Source organism: Oryzias latipes, chromosome 19, assembly GCF_053564925.1.
Source record: "Oryzias latipes strain Hd-rR chromosome 19, Olatipes_Hd-rR_3.1".
Classification (NCBI taxonomy): Eukaryota; Metazoa; Chordata; class Actinopteri; order Beloniformes; family Adrianichthyidae; genus Oryzias; species Oryzias latipes.
The window spans coordinates 6898184-6916608 of record NC_136255.1 but is presented as its reverse complement, the minus strand read 5'-3'; the positions used below and the strand labels follow the sequence as shown (position 1 = coordinate 6916608).

Below are 18425 nucleotides of genomic sequence, written 5' to 3'. Positions count from 1 at the left end.
TCAGTTTATTAAAAGAGGCTTATTTATTTTTTGGGGGGAAAAAAGAATCTCACTTATTTTTGTTGAACTGCTTCATCGATAATACCGTCAGGATGCTGCGACAGCAATACAGGGTTCAGACAGAGTGTATGATTCAGGAGCATCTTCATAGCTTTACTCCAGTGTTTTTCCACCTTAACAGTCCCTCTGGTACCAAATCACTCATGCTCCAAGTGTGCAACAAGTTCATCTGAACCTCCTTGTCCTCAGCTGTATTCAGTCTATATTTCCACGAAGGTCTACGTAGCTGACTCGGTTTTAGCTTCTGAAGTGGTCTCCGAGCTCTGCTGTTTGATGTACTGCTGGAGCAGGGCGGACAGCTGGCCTGGGTGGCGCTGCAACACAGACACAGTGTGTGAGGTCAGCATCGTCAGACCGCTGACCAGCTCGCCCTGTACGACCGTCATCGAAGGCAGTTTGGAGTAGTGTAGGACGCCCTGGACACTCAGCAGTGTGTTATCTATGCAGGCTCCTGCAGACAGATGGCAACGATGAGTCCCAGTGTCTCTACATACTATTGTCATCGAGCATCGAGTCTGTCTTACCTAACAGAGTCATCTGTGGGCTGACCCTCAGGGTCGAGAGCATCTCCCGCAGCTTTGGCGTCTTACTGACAAACAGAACAGTTGGGCCGATGAACAAAGGAGCCATGCTGCCGTAAATAGAGTCGCCCAGGAACAAATGCATCACCTAAAAGAAATGTACATGAAAAATAGACGATGGGTTTAGAAAAGGAATCCAAACAGGCAATTCCACTTTAGAGGAAGTTCATAAACTATGCTTTGTGTTGATAATCCCTGTAATAAAATAAAAAAACATCTTCTGTCTGGTTCCTTAAAAACCATCTGAACTGAGCAGCTTAGAAAAGTTTTACGAAGAAAACAAACACTCAGGCAAAGCTCAGTTTAAAAAATTCCATCTAATCTAATTAAAACGTCATACATGGATTTGTTAAATCCTTGGATTGAGTTGAGGGAGATTTCTGTATTTTTGCATGAAAATTTATGATTTTATAAATTACAATCACAACTTTGTTAAGTTTTACATCCGTTATTATGTTTAAAATGTTTAGAAAGACAAACATTTTTATTTATAGTGGAACGATTAACTAGTTACCTATATGTTAATTACTTTGAATCAAATGAATTTGATCTGAAATGCCAAATAGAAACTGAATGGATTCAGCATCCAGCTTTTTTGTTAAGGCAGTAAGGCGGAGCAGTAGTGCACAGGGAAAGCGATAGACCTCTGAAGGTGCAGTTTCCACCTTCCCCGCCCAAATGTCCTCCAGTGTTGGGCAGCAGAGCCTCCATCAGTGTGTAAATGTGTGTGTGAATGGAAAGCGTTTTGAGCCTTCGAAGAAGGTGGAAAAGCGGTATATTAGTGTAAGCCATCCTACCATTTTACGATCAGTTTTACCTGGTTGGGGAAGAACTTGACACTGATGCCATGTTTGTGGAGCCTGTGCCTGAGAGTCAACATGTCGTCTGTGTTGCTGTTGTTGTTCTGGACCACAGCGATCATTTTATAATCTTGGAAGACCTTCTTCAAATCCTCCTTAATGAGCAACATCAAGCCGGTACACTGATGGTAACAAAGAGAAGAGAATGTGTAAAAAGCCGTACACCTCTGGTTCAAAAAAGAAAACAAAAGGGAGAGAAATAAACAATAAAATGAGATTAAAGAAGGATCCACATATTAAATATATACATTGAAAAGAAAATGGCATTTTAATCTACGGTACATATTTCTTCTGCAACTGTGAAAATATAAACTCACATAAAGTGAGTAAATACAGATTCCATGTTAGGTTCAGATGGATAGATTTAACTTTAATTAATTCCTCAATAGAAAATTTGATTGGTTACTATACCTAAAAAACAGATAGACATGACAAAGACAACAGACAATAAACAGCAATAAAATACAATACAAGAGTGTAATATTTGACGAAAGGAAAGATAATTCCCTAATTCAAAGCTACTGATCACATAAACACAATATTGTGGGACCACGTGTCCTAAAGAGACAGGTGGGTCATTTTAGGAAATCTGATTACATACTGAGATATGATTTTGTCCTAAATGTGTGCCAGTTATTGTGAGTGCAACAAATGAGAACAAGATTTTTACAGGATCAGCAGAGCAACTATGAGAGAACAGCTAAACCACTTTAGACAACATGTTAAAATCACATAAGAAAATTCAAGTCCTATTAAGATTTTGTATACACTGACAAACAAATCTGATTGAAGTTGTCCGATTATGCCATATAAACAGGCAGTATAAGACTTTAAAATTTTGATTCATTATGGGGGAGAGGGCCTCTTAATTAATAGTTTTGTGTATTTAAAAAAAAAAAAAGCAGAGCAACAGGGGTTGACAGAAGGGTGACGTCTCCTTTACCTCCTCCTGCCCCCGTTTGATCTGATGCGGGTAGGCGCCGGGAGGAGCATCCCTCGTGGGGGGAATGTACTCCGTGACAGCCAGAAGCTTCTTTTTGAGAATATGTTGAGGTCTTCTGTGGCGGGTCACCGCCTTGGAGCCATGCCGAACACTGACTGAGAGAGGCAGCCATCCTGAAAGCAACAGAGAGAGGAACTGAAGCACCGATGCTAAGCTAGCAACAGCAAATGAATCACGCTTTTGACTGTTGGCGTAACCCTGGTTAAGATTTCAAATCAATCCAAAAGCAATTAAATGTTTTAAAACAGTTTCAGTAATCATTTACCCTGTTTTGGTAACAGTTTTGCACACAAGGTCGCCGCCATCTTCGCCGTCCTACAGGAAATGACGTAGCACACGCGGTGCGTTCACAGCCTTCGACAGTGGGAAAAATGTGCAAATGAAATGTTTACATTTGCATAGATTCCAATAAATTTTATTAAAGGACTTTAATTCTAAATATTTCAACTCAAAAGATTTCAGTACTCCTTCTTGCTCCTTGACTGCACAGTTGAACCATAAAAATGTCTAAAGTTTCATTCAAAAACTTGGTCCGTGCAGTTCCTGAAGTGACGCCTTTGCGTAAGACGCCGATTACGTCAGAGTCGTTTTGACAAGCATGAGGCGCATACTCAGTGCGAAATTATTAAATCATTTTAGTCTGCTGGGAAAAACTAGCCCCTCTCAGCACTGCCTGCCAGCGTGGAAACAAAACACGTTTGCTTTGAATTTCTGCAGAAAATCTACAACAGACGGAACCACCATGGATTTGAGCAACATGAGGAAGAAGTACAAAGGAGACGCAGAGGTAAATAGATGAACGTTGTTGATGATCTGTCATGCCGAGTTATGTGGGGCATTTAAATTCCTGCACAGCTTCAGATGACCAAGCTACAGATAAAATGCATTTTTATCTGCATCCAGTTGAAGCCGAGCCAGAAATAAAAACTTAGCCTGATCTGCATGCACCCTGACCCCTTTGCTGATATGGTCATAAAGGCCAATGACATGCTGATTGTAATTATAAATGATCGTTATTGAGAGCATAAATCTTCTTATATATTTATGTCTCCTCTGTTGCATTGGATGTTTCATCCACAGTGCTTTGAGGAGAGTCAGCTCGTGTCTTTTGACCCAATCAAACAGTTTGGAAATTGGTTTGATGAAGCCACAAAGTGTCCTGAAATTGGGGAGGCAAATGCTATGTGCCTTGCCACTGCCAACAGGTAAGAAACTGACTTCAATCATATTTATGCAGATTTTAATCAATTATATTAAAGCAAAGTCAAATTTTAAAGAATGAAATACGAACTAATTTAGTTGTTTCCCCTATTTAAATCATTTTGCATCAGTATAGCTGTTAGAAAATGCCTTAAGAATGAGAGTAAGACCCACAGGTCATCACAAAACATCTGGGTGACGATCCATCACAGCAACTGAGCTGATGTTATCCAATGTTACAGTGTCTATTGCAGCTGCTCTTCCATGACTCACCCCACCCTTTCTATAGTTTTAGTCTGCTGGTTAATAAAGTAAACCTAAAAACCAAGTCTCATTTCAGTTCAAAATTCTAAAGATTCCCAAAAGAATTAAAGAAAAAAATGTACCTACTTAAGATTTAGACGTTACATATACCTGCTTTAGACACCCTGTGCCATTTTCTGTTCTTTTTCTGATTTTATCTTCTTTGAACATTGTGAAGTACTTTGTGAGTCGTTCTCTGAGAAAAGTGCTATATAAATAGAAATGTACTTACTTACTTACTTACTTAAAGACGACTGATGCGTCAGCACGTCAGTGATGTAGACTTTGTGAGGGTTCATTTTGGTGAAAAGAGAGAAGAGGCTCTCAATATATTTAACAAACTGCTCACCATTGACCACTAGCCGTGGGTTGTGAACTAAAACCCACTTAAAGAGAAAGAAATTAGCTTTCTTGCAGACAGTTTTTGGTCTTAGAGAAAGGGGACAATGCTCAGGAGTCCTAAAGGAGCTGCTTCAACATTGAGAGAAACCAGCAACCACACAAACACTGGTGATATGTTATGAGCATGTCCAACCAGCAGGAGATCCTTTGGCAGATATGGAAGACGTTGGTGAGATAATATTTTATCTAGTCTGGGAATAGTTTGGTTTACTCTTGGAGGAGATGAAAGAAGTAATCAAACAGAGGGAGGTCATGAAGATAAATGGCTTAAAAAAGCCTCATAGTTTTTTTTCCTGCTCATACTTTTCAACATTTTTATTACAATTTATTTCATGATTCAAAAAACATTTTTACCCGTTAACCACATTTCATTGTGAATTTTTTTTTTATTCTCCCCCAAAAATTTGGTTAAAAGCCCAAACATAAACGCATCGACAGTCCAGCAGTCCAGCATCTAAACAACAGAGATAATGGGTCATAATCCTTTAACAAAGCACAGTTCCTCTTAATTGATAATTCCACAGTTCCTCACCATCAGCCTAACCTCTGTTTGTTCAGGGATGGACGTCCATCAGCTCGTATGGTCCTCCTGAAAGGTTACAGTAATGAAGGTTTCCGTTTCTTTTCCAACTACGAGAGCAGAAAAGGTACAGAATTGGTAAGAGCGACCTCCGCCACGGCCTGAATGTGAAGAGTAACTCCTTAATCTAAATTTCCCTTCACATAAAATGCAGTTATAATTTTAGGTTATTTTTCTGGGTATTTTACTGATGGGATTTTAAATTAAAGCTTATCTTTTTGATGTTGACCTTTTTATGCCCTCAGGAGAGTAATCCAAATGCCTGCTTGGTCTTCTATTGGGAGCCCCTTAACAGACAGGTATAACAGAAAACTTTCCCAGATATCAATTTATTTTTCCATCAGTTAAGGACTATAAATTGATCTGTAGATTCGAATTGAGGGCTCAGTGGAGCGGATCCCCTTTCAGAGCTCCTGTGATTACTTCCATTCACGACCCAAGAGCAGCCAGATCGGAGCTGTTGTGAGCAGACAGAGCACTCCAGTGCCCAACAGAGATGTGAGTACCCATCATTGACTGTATACGACCGTATATGAGAACTGGACTGAGTGACCCCCTCCCCCCTCACGCTTCAGACAGGGAGTACCCGCTGGCTCCAGGAAGCCCCACCAACTTCTAAGGAGAAATAAGTAGCTGTTTCTCAGTTATTATATTTATCATAATACCCATTCTTGCTTTGCTACCTTTTTTTAACATGTTCTTGAAAACCTCATATTTTTATGATATTTTCTAGTGTACAAGTTATGCAAGGTATTAACTGACCAATCAGATGCCACAATAAAAGTAGCCTGTCTCACGTACAGTGTTCAAAACCTTTGATTGACAGATTCTCCTGACTCTGCTGTCAAGTGGTTGGGGTGTGGACTTCCAACAAGCTCCTTCCTGATTGGTGAGAGGTTGCCATAGAAATGTTTGCTCAGACCGACTTGGACTAATCACTGCTTACTGATGTCGTCTGAGCTCTAATGCTACATACACACTGGGCTGTTGACGGGTTTAAGAACTCGCTGAACACTGGGTCTTGTATGATCTTTTAGCCCGTGTTGTTCACACTGGACTCTCACTACCCGAGTCTTGTGAAATGTCAAAGCGGTGCAAATGTCGTGAATCTTGCTCCAGGCGTTTTCTTTTGCAGTTCTGTTACGATACATGAAAAGCTTGGTTTTGATAGAATTCCAGCTGGGCACGAACCACAATTATTAATTTATCCTCCATGATCCTTCCTCAAAGGGTTGGTACTTCCCATAAATTAAAAAGGATGCCATCCATATGCCACTACCACATCAAAGTTCAACTGGTTTAACTTTTAATGTCCAAACATTTTGTCCGTAAAGGCGGAAAACGGACTTTAAAACGTACGTAGTGACGCATGAACGCAAAAGTTTTTAACGCAGGAGCCCAAATCGTTCTCCCACAGATTTCTTATTAGAAGTGATCACTTGAATGTGCTTTGTTGAGGCCAGTGTGAACGTAGCTTAACATGGCAACGTCCATATCACAAAACAACAGACTGAATTGACTTTACTTGGTTGGAGCCAGAAGTTAGCCCTTTTTTATGGGTGTCGTCACTGGGTCCAGTTCTCATATACAGTCAGCGGTACCCACACAGCTTTGCACCAGAAGCTGCACAATCGCACTCTTTACTCATTCCTCACAAATTCTTTTAGTATCTACGGCAGAAGAATGCAGAACTGGAGGAGAAGTACAAGGACAAGGAGGTTCCTATGCCTGACTACTGGTAAACATCTGGGTTCCATTTTGCTGTTGATTTTTATGCAGACTTGAAAATGTCAGATGAATCCTGACAATGCACATACAGAAACAAATAGCAAGCTTTGGATATAGCGTTGTTATATAGGGAAAAATATAAGCTGGAAAATCAAATGAGCGATGGAATTATTATCTAGCCAACACTGCATGAGTGTTTTGTTCCAATTTAGAGCCCACAAATGAACAGCCTTAGTAGGTACAAAACTGTTCAGTATTCAGGGGGCCTGCGAATAATGATGACGTCACACTATTTGATTGGCTGTACGTTAGTCCGATGATGTGCAAGATAGTGATTGGTCTGACAATGATTAATGATATGCTCGCTCACACAGAGCAGCTGGACGGACTGGGGTCTGAACTCTCCTCCGGAGCGCACGCCGTAACAAAGCACCCTCCCCTGCACGCAAACACGAAGCCACGAGTCCGGCTGCTCTGCTCAGAGACATGCTTGGCTCGCGTTGGGCAGCCGGTTCATTCTAACAGCCACAGTACTTTTTACAAAGTGGGTTGTGGCAAAATCTCTCTATAAACATTACAAAGTATAATGTCAGACACAACAAACCATTATGTTTATGTACACACCTTAAAATTAAAAATGGCATTATTAGTTATGTGGGAAAAGAACTTTAGATTACAAAAGAAAACCTGAAATGAAAATATGTAGAGCCCGAGCAGATCTCGATGCTGCAAAGTTTGTCCAAGTGGGGTTACCGTAGTGTGACTTCATCATTAGTTTCAGGCCCCCGAACACTTAATGCAGGTCGAACTGTTTTGGTACCTACGCCTTAACTGTTTTAGCTTAAGACCCACTCTGACTAAAAAGGTGTTTTTTTTGGTTGTTGTTTTTTTTTGCATGTTCTTGTGGCATTTTTTTGACAATAAGACGACATATAAATAGAATTAAACTTAAATAGCATTTCTGAGTATTTTTATATTCAAATTGTTGTGAATCAACAGCAGACGAAAAAATATTGTTTGAAAAAGATGGTATTTGTAACATAAAAATTGGCTTGGCAACGGGAATCTCTCAGCAATTTGGTGGAAAGAGGAGGTGGGGTTGCTCTATATACCGATGGTCCTGTCCACAACACAGGCACATTTCTAATGAACTCCTGCCTCTCTGCAGAAACTATGACCTAGAAAACAATAGAGGTATTTGATTTAGCTAAAAACCACAAAATCATAATTAAAACACCACTGGAAACACTTTTATAATAGATCAAAAGATCATCAAAGTGGGACTTTAAACAAGCAAAACTTACATCTTTCAGATTATTCTTGACAATCTCTAGTTTTAAAAATAGCTAAGTGAAAATTATGATCAACATATTGTATAACAAGAAAAAGAAAAGCTTTAAAAATACCTTTTCTTTTTCACGTTTTTGTCAACGATATTTTTTATTCAGTCAGGTTTTAAACAATCTGTATTATCAGGAACTGTAGTGTGAAGACAGTAGTCTATAAATTTTTTCAAATTTTGGAAGAAACTTCATTTATAAATGAAAGGCTATTCTAAAACAGTGAAACATATCAAATGGTATTCATTTTGCACCTCACAGAACCATCTTTAATTTTTAAAATAATTAAAAGCATAATATAAGGTAGTGTCAGTGCCTTCTTCCCCTTGTTGTCCATATATTTTAATCGCTCTGTTTCTGTCTTGCACTAACAGGGGCGGTTACCTTGTAAAGCCTCACCTCATAGAGTTCTGGCAAGGTCAAACCAATAGACTTCACGACCGCATTGTTTTCACTCGAATGAAGGAGGGGGAGAAACTGGGAGAGTTTCAGCACGAGGGGGAGGCAGGCTGGGTGTACCAGCGTCTGGCTCCATGACAGCGGCCTGTCGACAGACGTTTCATCTGTTCTTTCCTGTGATTAAAATAATGTTATAGCTGAATCAACATGTAAAAGTGACACTGTCTTGAAGTTGAACCGTGTTTTTGGTGTCTCAACATGTCATCTTCTAGAGTCTGAGCTAAACTGTGTGTGCAGCTAAACATTTCCAGCTCAAGCTGACTGTAATGTCCAACGTTTCATTATGTGTTGATGGGAAGAAAATGCATTAAGCAGCACAGAAAAGTGAACTGCTCCTGTAAGGTAATGATTGACAGCCCAATACTGTTTATTGAAGCTCAGTTAACCTTTGGAACATATTGTGTTCATAGGATCAGCACTTGGGATTGAACTTCCAGCTACTTAATATCTAAACTTTCTCTGTTTTCCCTTTTTTTTATAATTCAGGTCTGTAATTTCCCATAACTATCCAGGAAGTGTTGTGCATCAACCTTAACTTATCATTCAATAACTGTATTGAAAGTGGAACATTTGATTTTCGATGTGAAAGAGGGGATGCATTTGAACCCCGATAATCTACACGGTTATTACTTTATTGCACTTGCATGGAAAGATATGATAATAATTCACCCCTTTGCCAAGTCTTATGTTTTGATAAGCGATGTAACGTTTATACTTGTTATATAGAATTGACAGCACTTTTAATAATTATGTATCAGATCTAAAAACTCTAGTTTATCAATAGAATACCCACAGTTTAAATTTTTATTGACATAATAAAAATATTTAGATTAATGGCGTATTAGTTCAATAAGAAGTTGTTTGTCTTAATTTTTGTAAGTAAAGACAATTAGAATAAAGAATAAAACTGCAATCTAAAAAAACATTAAATATATAATGTTTGCATTTGTGCCAACTATTGTCCTGTGCCATTAAAAATTAAATTTGTTTAAAACATATATATTTCTTTTTTTTTTGGAAAGATGTATGTACATACATTTTTGCCCACCAGGGGTCAGTAGCACCTCAAAGACAACCAATTAAGAAATCTCTAAACTAATATAAAAAATTAAAATAAAAAATGGAATAAGTTTTTTGTTTAATTGCATAAAAAACATTTTTCATAGCTAATATTTGGTAACAACATGAATGTTTCGCCATGCAAGCACATCAAGTGTCTGATATCAGTGTTTGTTTCTGATCACTATGCCAACAAAGTTTCAGGTGAAATATCAAACAACCTGATAACTCAAAAGAATGACATCAGTGAGAACCACTTGCTTAAAGTAATGTAGATGTGTGAGCTCCTGTTTGAGCTGCTTAACTGGACATTGTTTAACCAAAGCTGGTATATTATTTGGGAAGTATAAGGGTCTATAGGGGAAATAAGACTATTGTTTTGAAAGTTAATTTTGCCATTTGAATTATTTGAAATCTGTCAAAACTAAAAAAAATTGTAGAACATATTGGCAGGGAACACAACACAATTGTAGAACATATTAGCAATAAACCATTTGCCACCAAATAATGGCAGTTTAACCCTTCCTGGGCTGTTTTTTGTACAGATTAGTGTAATGTACATCAAAATTTCTCAGACTGTGTTTTAAATCAAGATTTATTTGCTTAGATCATAAATTTGTAGTAAAACATAGAGTACTTCCTTTAAAAAAAAGGGGGTACCCTAATTTCGCTTTGAAAAACATAAAAAGGTTTTATTTGAACAAAGCTCAATAATAAAAGTTAAAAAAAAGAAATGACATTTTTGTGGTTCACAAGCTGAGCCTGGACCTTTCCTTCATGTTGGTATTTATTTGTGCAGATACAGAACAAGCAGAGGAAAACTGTGGAATCTTTTAAAATCAGCAGAACTGGTCCCAGTTCTGTTGTGTGGACGCCTATGATTTGTTTGTTAAAGTGTGAGTACCGTGGTTTCAGTGGGTGTGGTTCACAGTAACACACTGGGGAAGTGACTCCCAATTCCACATCCATCATCAAGCCTGTTTCGTTTGCTATTTATCAGTCTTCTTTTTGTGATTCTCATCCGCTGGGTCCTTCTCTGGAAACAGATTTGGATTTTCCACCAGCGTGGCCCGTACTCTCTTCTTCTCCTTGTAGCGACCAGAATGTGAGACCTTAACATGACGGCCCTTGGAGGCGGATTTGTCTACGATCTTCTCCAGCCTGGCATTTATCTGGCTGTCCATGCTGTCAGGAGCGGCACCTGGATGCTCCTTGTTTCCGTTGTTGCTGCCATACTCTGCGGGAATCTCGTACAGAACCTTGGATTCTGACTTTTTCTTCCTTGAGAAGGTCAACTTCCACCAGCTTGAGTCAGCCATGGCAGCAGCAGAGACTGGAGAACCGACCTGCAGAGAAGAACCAACACTTAGAACTGAATCCACAGAACTAACAGAACCTGTGGTTGTGTCTGATGTTAACATCCATCCATCATTTTCTGAACACGTTATATCCACAGGGTTGCTAGAGCCTGTCCTAGCTTTGGTTGGGCGAAGGGGAGTATACGCTGAACAGGTCGGCAAACAATCACTCCCACGCACACTTACACATGCACACCTAGGGAAACTTTAGAGCAGAGTGTCAGAATCCAGCCCTCCAGGGCTGGAGTCCAACATGTTTTCCAACCAGCCTATCATTGAAGTTCCTTATTGGCTAAACACAACTGATCCAGGCAATCAGCAGCAGATATGACAGGATTTCTGGAAAACCAGCAGAAGGTCGGCCCTCAAGACCTGGAGTTTGACACCCCTGCCTTGGAGTAACCAACAAACATATGAAGCATGTTTTTGGACTGTGGGAGGAAGCTGGAGTGCCTGGAGAAACGCATGCAAGGGGAAAACATGCAAACACAAAAAGGTTCACGTCAGAATTTGAACCAGAGCCTTCTCGTTGTGAGGCGAAAATGCTAACCACTGCACCTGGTGTTAACATTTGACTGAAAATAAAACTAATTTATTCAGCAGGTTAAGAAGCTTATTTTTTGTATTGATCAGAAGTATTTACTTAAAACAGTCTAAAGAGAACTTTTATTCTGAAGGTTCAGTTCACCTAAGGAGTCTAGCTTAACTCCACCCCCAAATTTGTTTGCATTTAACACTTTTTTAAACCAATAATGTAACTAAACTAAACTAAGGATCTGGTAATATTGATGATGATGATGGACATGTTTCCATACACAAAAGCAGACATGCGTCAGAAATGTCAAATGTTTGAGTGTTTAGTGTTGCGTGTTGAGCTCTTTGGAGGACAATCATTACCAACAAGTAAAAAAAATATATACATATATACACTTTGGTAGAATGATCTGCACTTTATTATTCCTGCTTTAGTTCCTTGTTTTGTAAATACATTCAGAACCAATTTTTAATAATATAAGAGCTAGTACATTTCCCCTTGTTTTCATCTGTTCTAAATTAAACATTTATCATCAGTTATCAGTAGAATATTCTGACTAATTGGAAGTAGGCCATATCTAGGCTTAAGGTTCAACGTTCAAGAAGCCTCGACAACACCTACAGCGAGATTTGACTCACAGTCGGCAGTGATACACAAACAACACAAATTACACAGTAAACACATAGCTGATCATTTCAGAATAAAATCTTGAAAGCTATTTGTTAGCTGTTCTGACTGTTTAGATGCTCTTTTTTGCTGCATCAAATCACATTTCACATCCTGCAAGGAATTTTTCAGCTTAAGAGAAACGGAGCGATTCCCATAAGTAAACAGAATACGAGTGATGTTCCAATAAAGCAACACGGCAACATTTTCATGAGAATAATCAAAGGTAATTAGCAAAGATAATGCTAAAATGCACCAACTTCATGATTGAAAATTTTTTTTCAGCAACATATCATGTTTGCACTGATTTGCCTTTTCAAAAGCCAATCTCATCCTGTGAGATAACAGAGCAGTGTTTTTCCTAATATTTGCTTCAACTTTACTTATTGCTTCAGTGCTCATTTAAAAAAAGTATTTGCGTCTATCAAATGATAATAAATGTTGTGGAAAATGATAGACTACTGCTTCAGTTAGACTCTATTTTCAGTTTAACAAATAAATCAGAAAAGTATTTAAAAAAAAGAAACCCAAGACCTGTGAAAAGAACCCGACAACCTTCCAACAGTGATGCCAGTTAATTATTAAATCCAGATTAACAAAATGTTACTAAAGTCAAGCTGATTTTATAAAGAAAATATCACCACTAAACTGAATAAGTTAAAAAAATATATATTCAAGTGGTCCCAGTGTTGATCTCTGAGGAACACCGAGAGCTGCTCCCTTTACAAAACCAAACGAACAACTGAATGAAGTTAACTAAAGCCTAGAATACCGCAGCATAGTATTTAACATTAACTTTATTAATTTATCAGTAAAAATATAAAAGAGAATAGTCATAGTTTCAGGTTAATGTAGAGAAACAGTAAAAATAAAAGCCTCTCTTTGAAAGAAATACTTGAACATCCTACTTAAATGCATTTATTGCAGGATTTCTGCTGCAGGGTGTTTGAACTCATCCGAGTCAATGCTCAATATGAGGCCTTTATGTACCCTTCATTCTCTCATTGTTCGTCTGTCAGTGGAAAAGAACAAACACCAGTGTGTGCACAAAGCTTTGAACTGCAGACTGCTTCTTAGAAAGCCACCATGAGCTTTCACCTGTGCACATCTCTATGATTAAAAGACGCCACCACACGAGGAACAATACGAGACACTCTGCCGTCAGGCTGATAAATTAATGATAATCAGAACACGATCCCCCTCTGTGATCTGATATGAAACAGCTCCTCTCTGATCAGAAAACAAGCTGTTGTCTTACAGCAGAGACCGCCAGCTTACAGTAACGTTATGTAACAACAAAGGAAAAGAGTTTTTTCTTTTAAGTGTCACAATCTAAGTGATCCCGGTGGGCCGTCTCCTTAATATTATTTCAGCTGCTTTCATTGTATGTAGTGAATGCATGTGGATAATGGCTTCTGTGGTCTTCTGTTGCCTGGTAACCATAGTTCTGAAACAAATGACTTCCTTATGAAACAATTATTAACTCGGTAATCTGAGCCCATGGATCATAAACAGGTTTATGGTAGGCTGTTTGGAAAATGTCCTACATAAATCCACCTATGTTCAACACAGAAACATTGCTGTGTATCAATGAAGCCTCTTTAGACATTTTCTTGCTTAAATTATTACAATAAAATGTGCTCCACTAAATTCAGTAGATATTTTTGATTCATTTTCATATTATTATTTCGCTGCATGTGGGTTTTTTTAAGAAGCTTGACAGAAATGACAAAAAGTAATGTTATGTGCCAGGACAAAAACAGTTTTTTTAAGTTTTGTTTTCAAGATGCTGATGGCTTCACACAGCAAAAACTAAATCTTAAGAAAGTGAAAAGACCTTTGTTTCAATAAAAATGTCTTTTTTTCAGGCTTGCAAAAAATTAATCTTATCAGAAAGGTTATTAATAGCAAAACAATAGTTTGAGAAAATATGTCATAGTGACTAGAATTTTTTTCCTCCAATAGGAATTCTTGGGAAGACCATGTTTCTTACCCCGTTGGTAGATCTTTTGCTTACTTAAAGAAAATCTGCCAAAGAGGTTAAAATCTTTGATTTATTTCTAAGGGGCCTGTTTTTGGAGTTTATTGTTAATAAGGAGGACATCCATCCAAAAAAACAAGACCAAGGTTCTTTATTTGGTAGGTACTTTATATCTGTCAATTTCAACTTATCATCAAGCTTCTGCCTATTTGTTTGACCTGTTTTTATTCAATAATTTAAATTGATCAAAAATCAGTCATACTAGCAAGAAAACAGAGATCACTTTCATATTTTACTTATAGATTTTAGACTAAACTGGTTGTTAGTCATTCTGAACCCTTGCCAAAATAAAAATGTTCATGTAACTATATTTACAAGCACCTTTCACAAAGATAGGCTAAAAAACAGCAAAAAAAATCCATAAAAATAAAAGATACAGCCATGACAAAACGGAACAAATCAAAAAACATCTTCAAAAATTCCTCACTAATGTCTGAAGGTTACTGTACTTGACAGTCATTTTAACATCATAAATCCTCATCTTAGGAGAAATATCGAGGTTCCAGATCATTGTCTTTACCCAGCTAACTGCTTTTTTTTAACTGTACTTTGGAAGAGGGCAGGACAAAGCTGTAACACACATTTCAAATAGACCCACCCTGAGGAAAAAAGCTAGGACTCAATGAAGCACCAGACTCTTCTTCGTGAAACCAACTTCTGAAACATCATGGGGGTCAGAAGTCAGAGCTCTGTTTCCCCCTCTGGTCACCAACGGGAACAGTTTCCAGAATTATAAGTGCACTTCATCTCCCAGCAACCCCAGCACACAGTTTCTGGATGCCACACAGCTGACTCTCATTTGCAATCACGGACAGTACACTTAAGCTCTGCACTTCTCAGTGTGAAGTGCTGTTTGTGCCACTTTGCCTGCATTACTGAGTGGTTCACATGGACATGATCCTCTGTTTTCCTGACCCTGTTTTGTCTTTTACTCTTTTTGCCTGCTGCCTGCCCAGACTCTTGCCTAGATCCTGACTACTCCAGTTTCTTCTCTGATGCTCCCATCCTTGTTATTGACCCCTGCTTGCCTGACCCTGATTTAGCTTTGTGGACTTTTAGCTGTGCTAAGAAGCCTGCTGCAATAGTAACCAGCCATCTTCCTGTTTTGTAACAATGGATTTGTAAAGTGCTTTTCAGCTGCATCCTTGAACTGTTTTTCAGTAAAGCCTATCATAGCTATTTCTTTGTTACGCCAGGAAGTGTATTTAGCTTGAAATAAAATAATGAAAATGCCATTTAATCTACCTTGCAGATTAAAAAAACACATTTTTTATGCTTTTGCAAGATTTTTCAAAGCAAGACAGAATACAAACCAAACCCTTAAGTGACCATACAATGTTGAAGGTTTGTTCGAATGCATTGTAGCATGTCAACTGAACTTGATGTGTTTCACAAAAGCAACAATGTCTTCTTTATGAGTGCTGGCAGAAAGCAGAGACACGCAATTCTCCTTTGGTGTGGTTTTTCTTTTTTTATCGTGTGGCACCTATGCAAATGCATCTCATGTGTCCTTCACAGACACTGTCACCAGAATCTCATCTCACTCACGAGATACTACATCTCAGCATCAGAGATTTTTTTAAATTTCCTTTATTTGAATAAATGTATTTTTACAGAATATGTTTGCTTATCATTGTTGTATGATCATGTGTTTCCTACAGGAACAGGAAGAGCTTTTCTGAGTGGCAAACAAATCCCACTCGCATTGAATTTGTGGAATTTCGTTGACTCTTTAAGAGTTAAGAGAATTTAAAATCTCTAAATTTAGCAAATTGCTCTGTTAAAAAAACAAAAATTTTGAATATTTGAACGACGTCTGCTCAGTTTTTGCTGATTCTCTATCAAACCAAACAACGTGACCAACTTTCACACAGAGTTAAGTAATGGATAATAGCAACACAATGTGCAAGCATTTTTCTTTTACTTTGACTTCAATGTGACCTTTGAGACAAAAACTCCTGTTGACACAAAGGAGGCCCCCTCCGCCGGTCTTTTTAATAAGTTACCGTGTGTTCTGCCTTGTGTGGGTGAGCCACTCGGCAAAACCTCAGAGATCACAGCAAGAAAAAGGAAAACTGGTGCAAACTGTAGGAAATATCAAAGCAGCTGCACAGCCTCTCTGCAGACATGGCGTAACGGGAGGGACGCTCCAAGGGCGCACATTAAAAGTGGAGCCGAAGCCTTGGCAGACTCTCAGGTTTCCACCTTCCCTTGTGCCAGACTCACAATTGATCCACAGATATGATGAAAAGTGACAAAAAAAGGTGTTCTGTGCTGTTTTGTCCATGAAAGTGTCTGGTGTGTTTGTTTGTTTTGGGGGCATTTCTGGGAAATCACCAGACACGTTGGTTTTTTTATGGCTTCAAAGTCCAGGTTTCAGAGGTTTTTTTTTTTTTTACAGCTTTTAAGGCAAGATAATGACAGTCTTAAAAAAATATATTAATGTCATGCTGATTTTTAGCAAATCTATTTGTGGCACTTCAATGTGACATTATATGCTGTTTAAACATAAAACTTATAGGTACTTTAAAATAAATTAAGGCTTTTAATAATGTCACATTACAAATAAAATATTGACTTGAAACACATTTGAGAAACTGAAATCAACAACTATCCATTTTTAATTGAAATGCAGTCAAGCTTCATTTTTTTACTTTTTACTTGCCATTTTTCTTCTTTAAAATCATATTCTTGTTGATATTGATAAAAGTTGTTGCAGCGATCCAAAAATTCAATCTAAGTTGGAAATGATCCATTTATTAGACGCTTTCGTCTTACCTTAGTTTTAACAAACTGCCTGAAAGAAATCCGCTTAGATATTCAACTGTTCTGCCATGCCTGGAGTCCTTTTCTCTTCTCTTTGCTGGTTTAAGGCAGTTCCCTTTCTTTTCCTCAGGTGAGCATGAACAGGTGCAGCATCACTCTGCCTCAGCCTCTGCCTTCACTGCTTCACTTAAGCACACACCCTCGTCAAACGCGTCCACACCTAAAGCCCGCCCAGATAGGAGCAAGTGTTGCACCATGTGACTGTAAGGACACCGCATCAGGCCAGTCCACACCAAGAGTAAAGTGTGCTTTTGTAAATGGCAATTTTAATCTTTTCATCAATATCTTATTAAAACAAGTGTTATCATCTTTGTGGATTTGGCTGCAAGATAAAGTCACCTTTGTTTTCAAGTTTCCTCCTTCATAGGAGTTTAAAGATGGCGTTAAACAAAAGGGCATGAAGCGGTTTTGCATGACATTTTACAGAGCCTGTGATTGGATGGTTACTTTGCAAGTTTGATCCCTATTCAAATGAACTAAAATTGGGTCACCTGGCTGAGAGACACTCTTCAGCTGCTATACAGGTTTGAAGGTCAGTATTTATAAAAATGAATTCAATAGATATAGAAAGTGTCTGTACTGTTAAAGCTGCCTTGACACAAGAGCAGAAGATGCTAAGCAAAAAAAATGGGGAGAAACACTGCAAAATATAGCTATGATACAACGTAAAACAGGTAAGAAAAAGAGAGTTTGTTGGGTTTTTTTTTATATGAGAACACTTTGAAAATTCTGATAGAAATTTCAAATCTAATGATTCAAAAAGTATATCGAACTTTAACAGTTTTGTGAAAATATGCTTATGAAAGCTAAATGTATCATTTTCACAGTCTGAGCTGATAATTCAGGAACCCTTTGAGGTTGTTTTTGCACGGATACGATTTTTCTACATTTTTGCACTAAACATATTAATTCAAAAGATTATAAAAATCAACTGCCTTTACATTATATTACATCAACTAAATTTGCAACCCAAAAGCTTGCAAAGAAAGTAATAAAAAAACAATGCACTTCTTTAGGCATCTAATTTGTGTTTGTTTTTTCTGTCTCTTGCAAAGCATATGAAATCAAATTATTACTTTAACATTATATTTAAAACAATAGATATGATTATAATTGTGCAATTACCTTACAAAATAAAAAATGATAAAACATATACTCAAATACAACACAAATAATTATCTTTCACATAAAAATTAAAGCAAGAAACTGGTCTTTAACATTGCTTTAAATTTCATTTTATTTTCATTTTATTTTATTTTACCAGGAAATTCCATTGAGACTGCATCTCTTTTTCAAGGAAGACTTGGGCCAAAGGGCATACAAAATAAATAGTTAAAAAACAACTGAAATAAAATACATTACAAAATACAGATGCAATTTAAATTGAAATGAACAGTAGGGCAATGACTAATAGGATTAATTAA

General features: G+C 37.8%; 3 protein-coding genes across 3 annotated transcripts; 1 reads left to right on the top strand and 2 right to left on the bottom strand.

Moving 5' to 3' along the window:
• Positions 1 to 2877, bottom strand: mrpl10 (mitochondrial ribosomal protein L10). The gene is made up of 5 exons (XM_004080644.5): positions 2770 to 2877; positions 2445 to 2617; positions 1459 to 1623; positions 585 to 729; positions 1 to 511 (listed from the first exon to the last, which is right to left on the bottom strand). The coding sequence occupies exons 1-5, from the start codon at positions 2807 to 2809 to the stop codon at positions 279 to 281; spliced, it is 756 nt and encodes a 251-aa protein (XP_004080692.1). The 5' UTR covers positions 2810 to 2877; the 3' UTR covers positions 1 to 278.
• A 175-nt stretch (positions 2878 to 3052) lies between these two features.
• On the top strand, positions 3053 to 9514 carry pnpo (pyridoxamine 5'-phosphate oxidase). Its single transcript, XM_004080645.5, has 7 exons — positions 3053 to 3291; positions 3585 to 3709; positions 4968 to 5067; positions 5235 to 5288; positions 5359 to 5487; positions 6657 to 6727; positions 8432 to 9514. Exons 1-7 carry the CDS (start codon positions 3103 to 3105, stop codon positions 8592 to 8594), a joined length of 831 nt encoding a protein of 276 aa, XP_004080693.1. The 5' UTR covers positions 3053 to 3102; the 3' UTR covers positions 8595 to 9514.
• Positions 9515 to 10152: 638 nt separating this feature from the next.
• Positions 10153 to 17093, bottom strand: prr15lb (proline rich 15 like b). Its single transcript, XM_004080646.4, has 2 exons — positions 16954 to 17093; positions 10153 to 10921 (listed from the first exon to the last, which is right to left on the bottom strand). The coding sequence occupies exon 2, from the start codon at positions 10892 to 10894 to the stop codon at positions 10565 to 10567; it is 330 nt and encodes a 109-aa protein (XP_004080694.1). The 5' UTR covers positions 10895 to 10921; positions 16954 to 17093; the 3' UTR covers positions 10153 to 10564.
• Between the last annotated feature and the right edge of the window lie 1332 nt (positions 17094 to 18425).

What these genes read in the sequence shown, in the direction of transcription:
- mrpl10 (XM_004080644.5), bottom strand. Translation starts at nt 2,809, where the DNA reads ATGGCGGCGACCTTGTGTGCAAAACTGTTACCAAAACAGG. An exon ending in AAAACTGTTACCAAAACAGG is followed by an intron (nt 2,618 to 2,769) that starts GTAAATGATTAC and finishes TGTTGCTTTCAG; the next exon opens with GATGGCTGCCTCTCTCAGTC. An exon ending in TCAAGTTCTTCCCCAACCAG is followed by an intron (nt 730 to 1,458) that starts GTAAAACTGATC and finishes CATTTCTTTTAG; the next exon opens with GTGATGCATTTGTTCCTGGG.
- pnpo (XM_004080645.5), top strand. Translation starts at nt 3,103, where the DNA reads ATGAGGCGCATACTCAGTGCGAAATTATTAAATCATTTTAGTCTGCTG. An exon ending in AGTACAAAGGAGACGCAGAG is followed by an intron (nt 3,292 to 3,584) that starts GTAAATAGATGA and finishes TTTCATCCACAG; the next exon opens with TGCTTTGAGGAGAGTCAGCT. An exon ending in GGGAGCCCCTTAACAGACAG is followed by an intron (nt 5,289 to 5,358) that starts GTATAACAGAAA and finishes ATTGATCTGTAG; the next exon opens with ATTCGAATTGAGGGCTCAGT.
- prr15lb (XM_004080646.4), bottom strand. Translation starts at nt 10,894, where the DNA reads ATGGCTGACTCAAGCTGGTGGAAGTTGACCTTCTCAAGGAAGAAAAAG.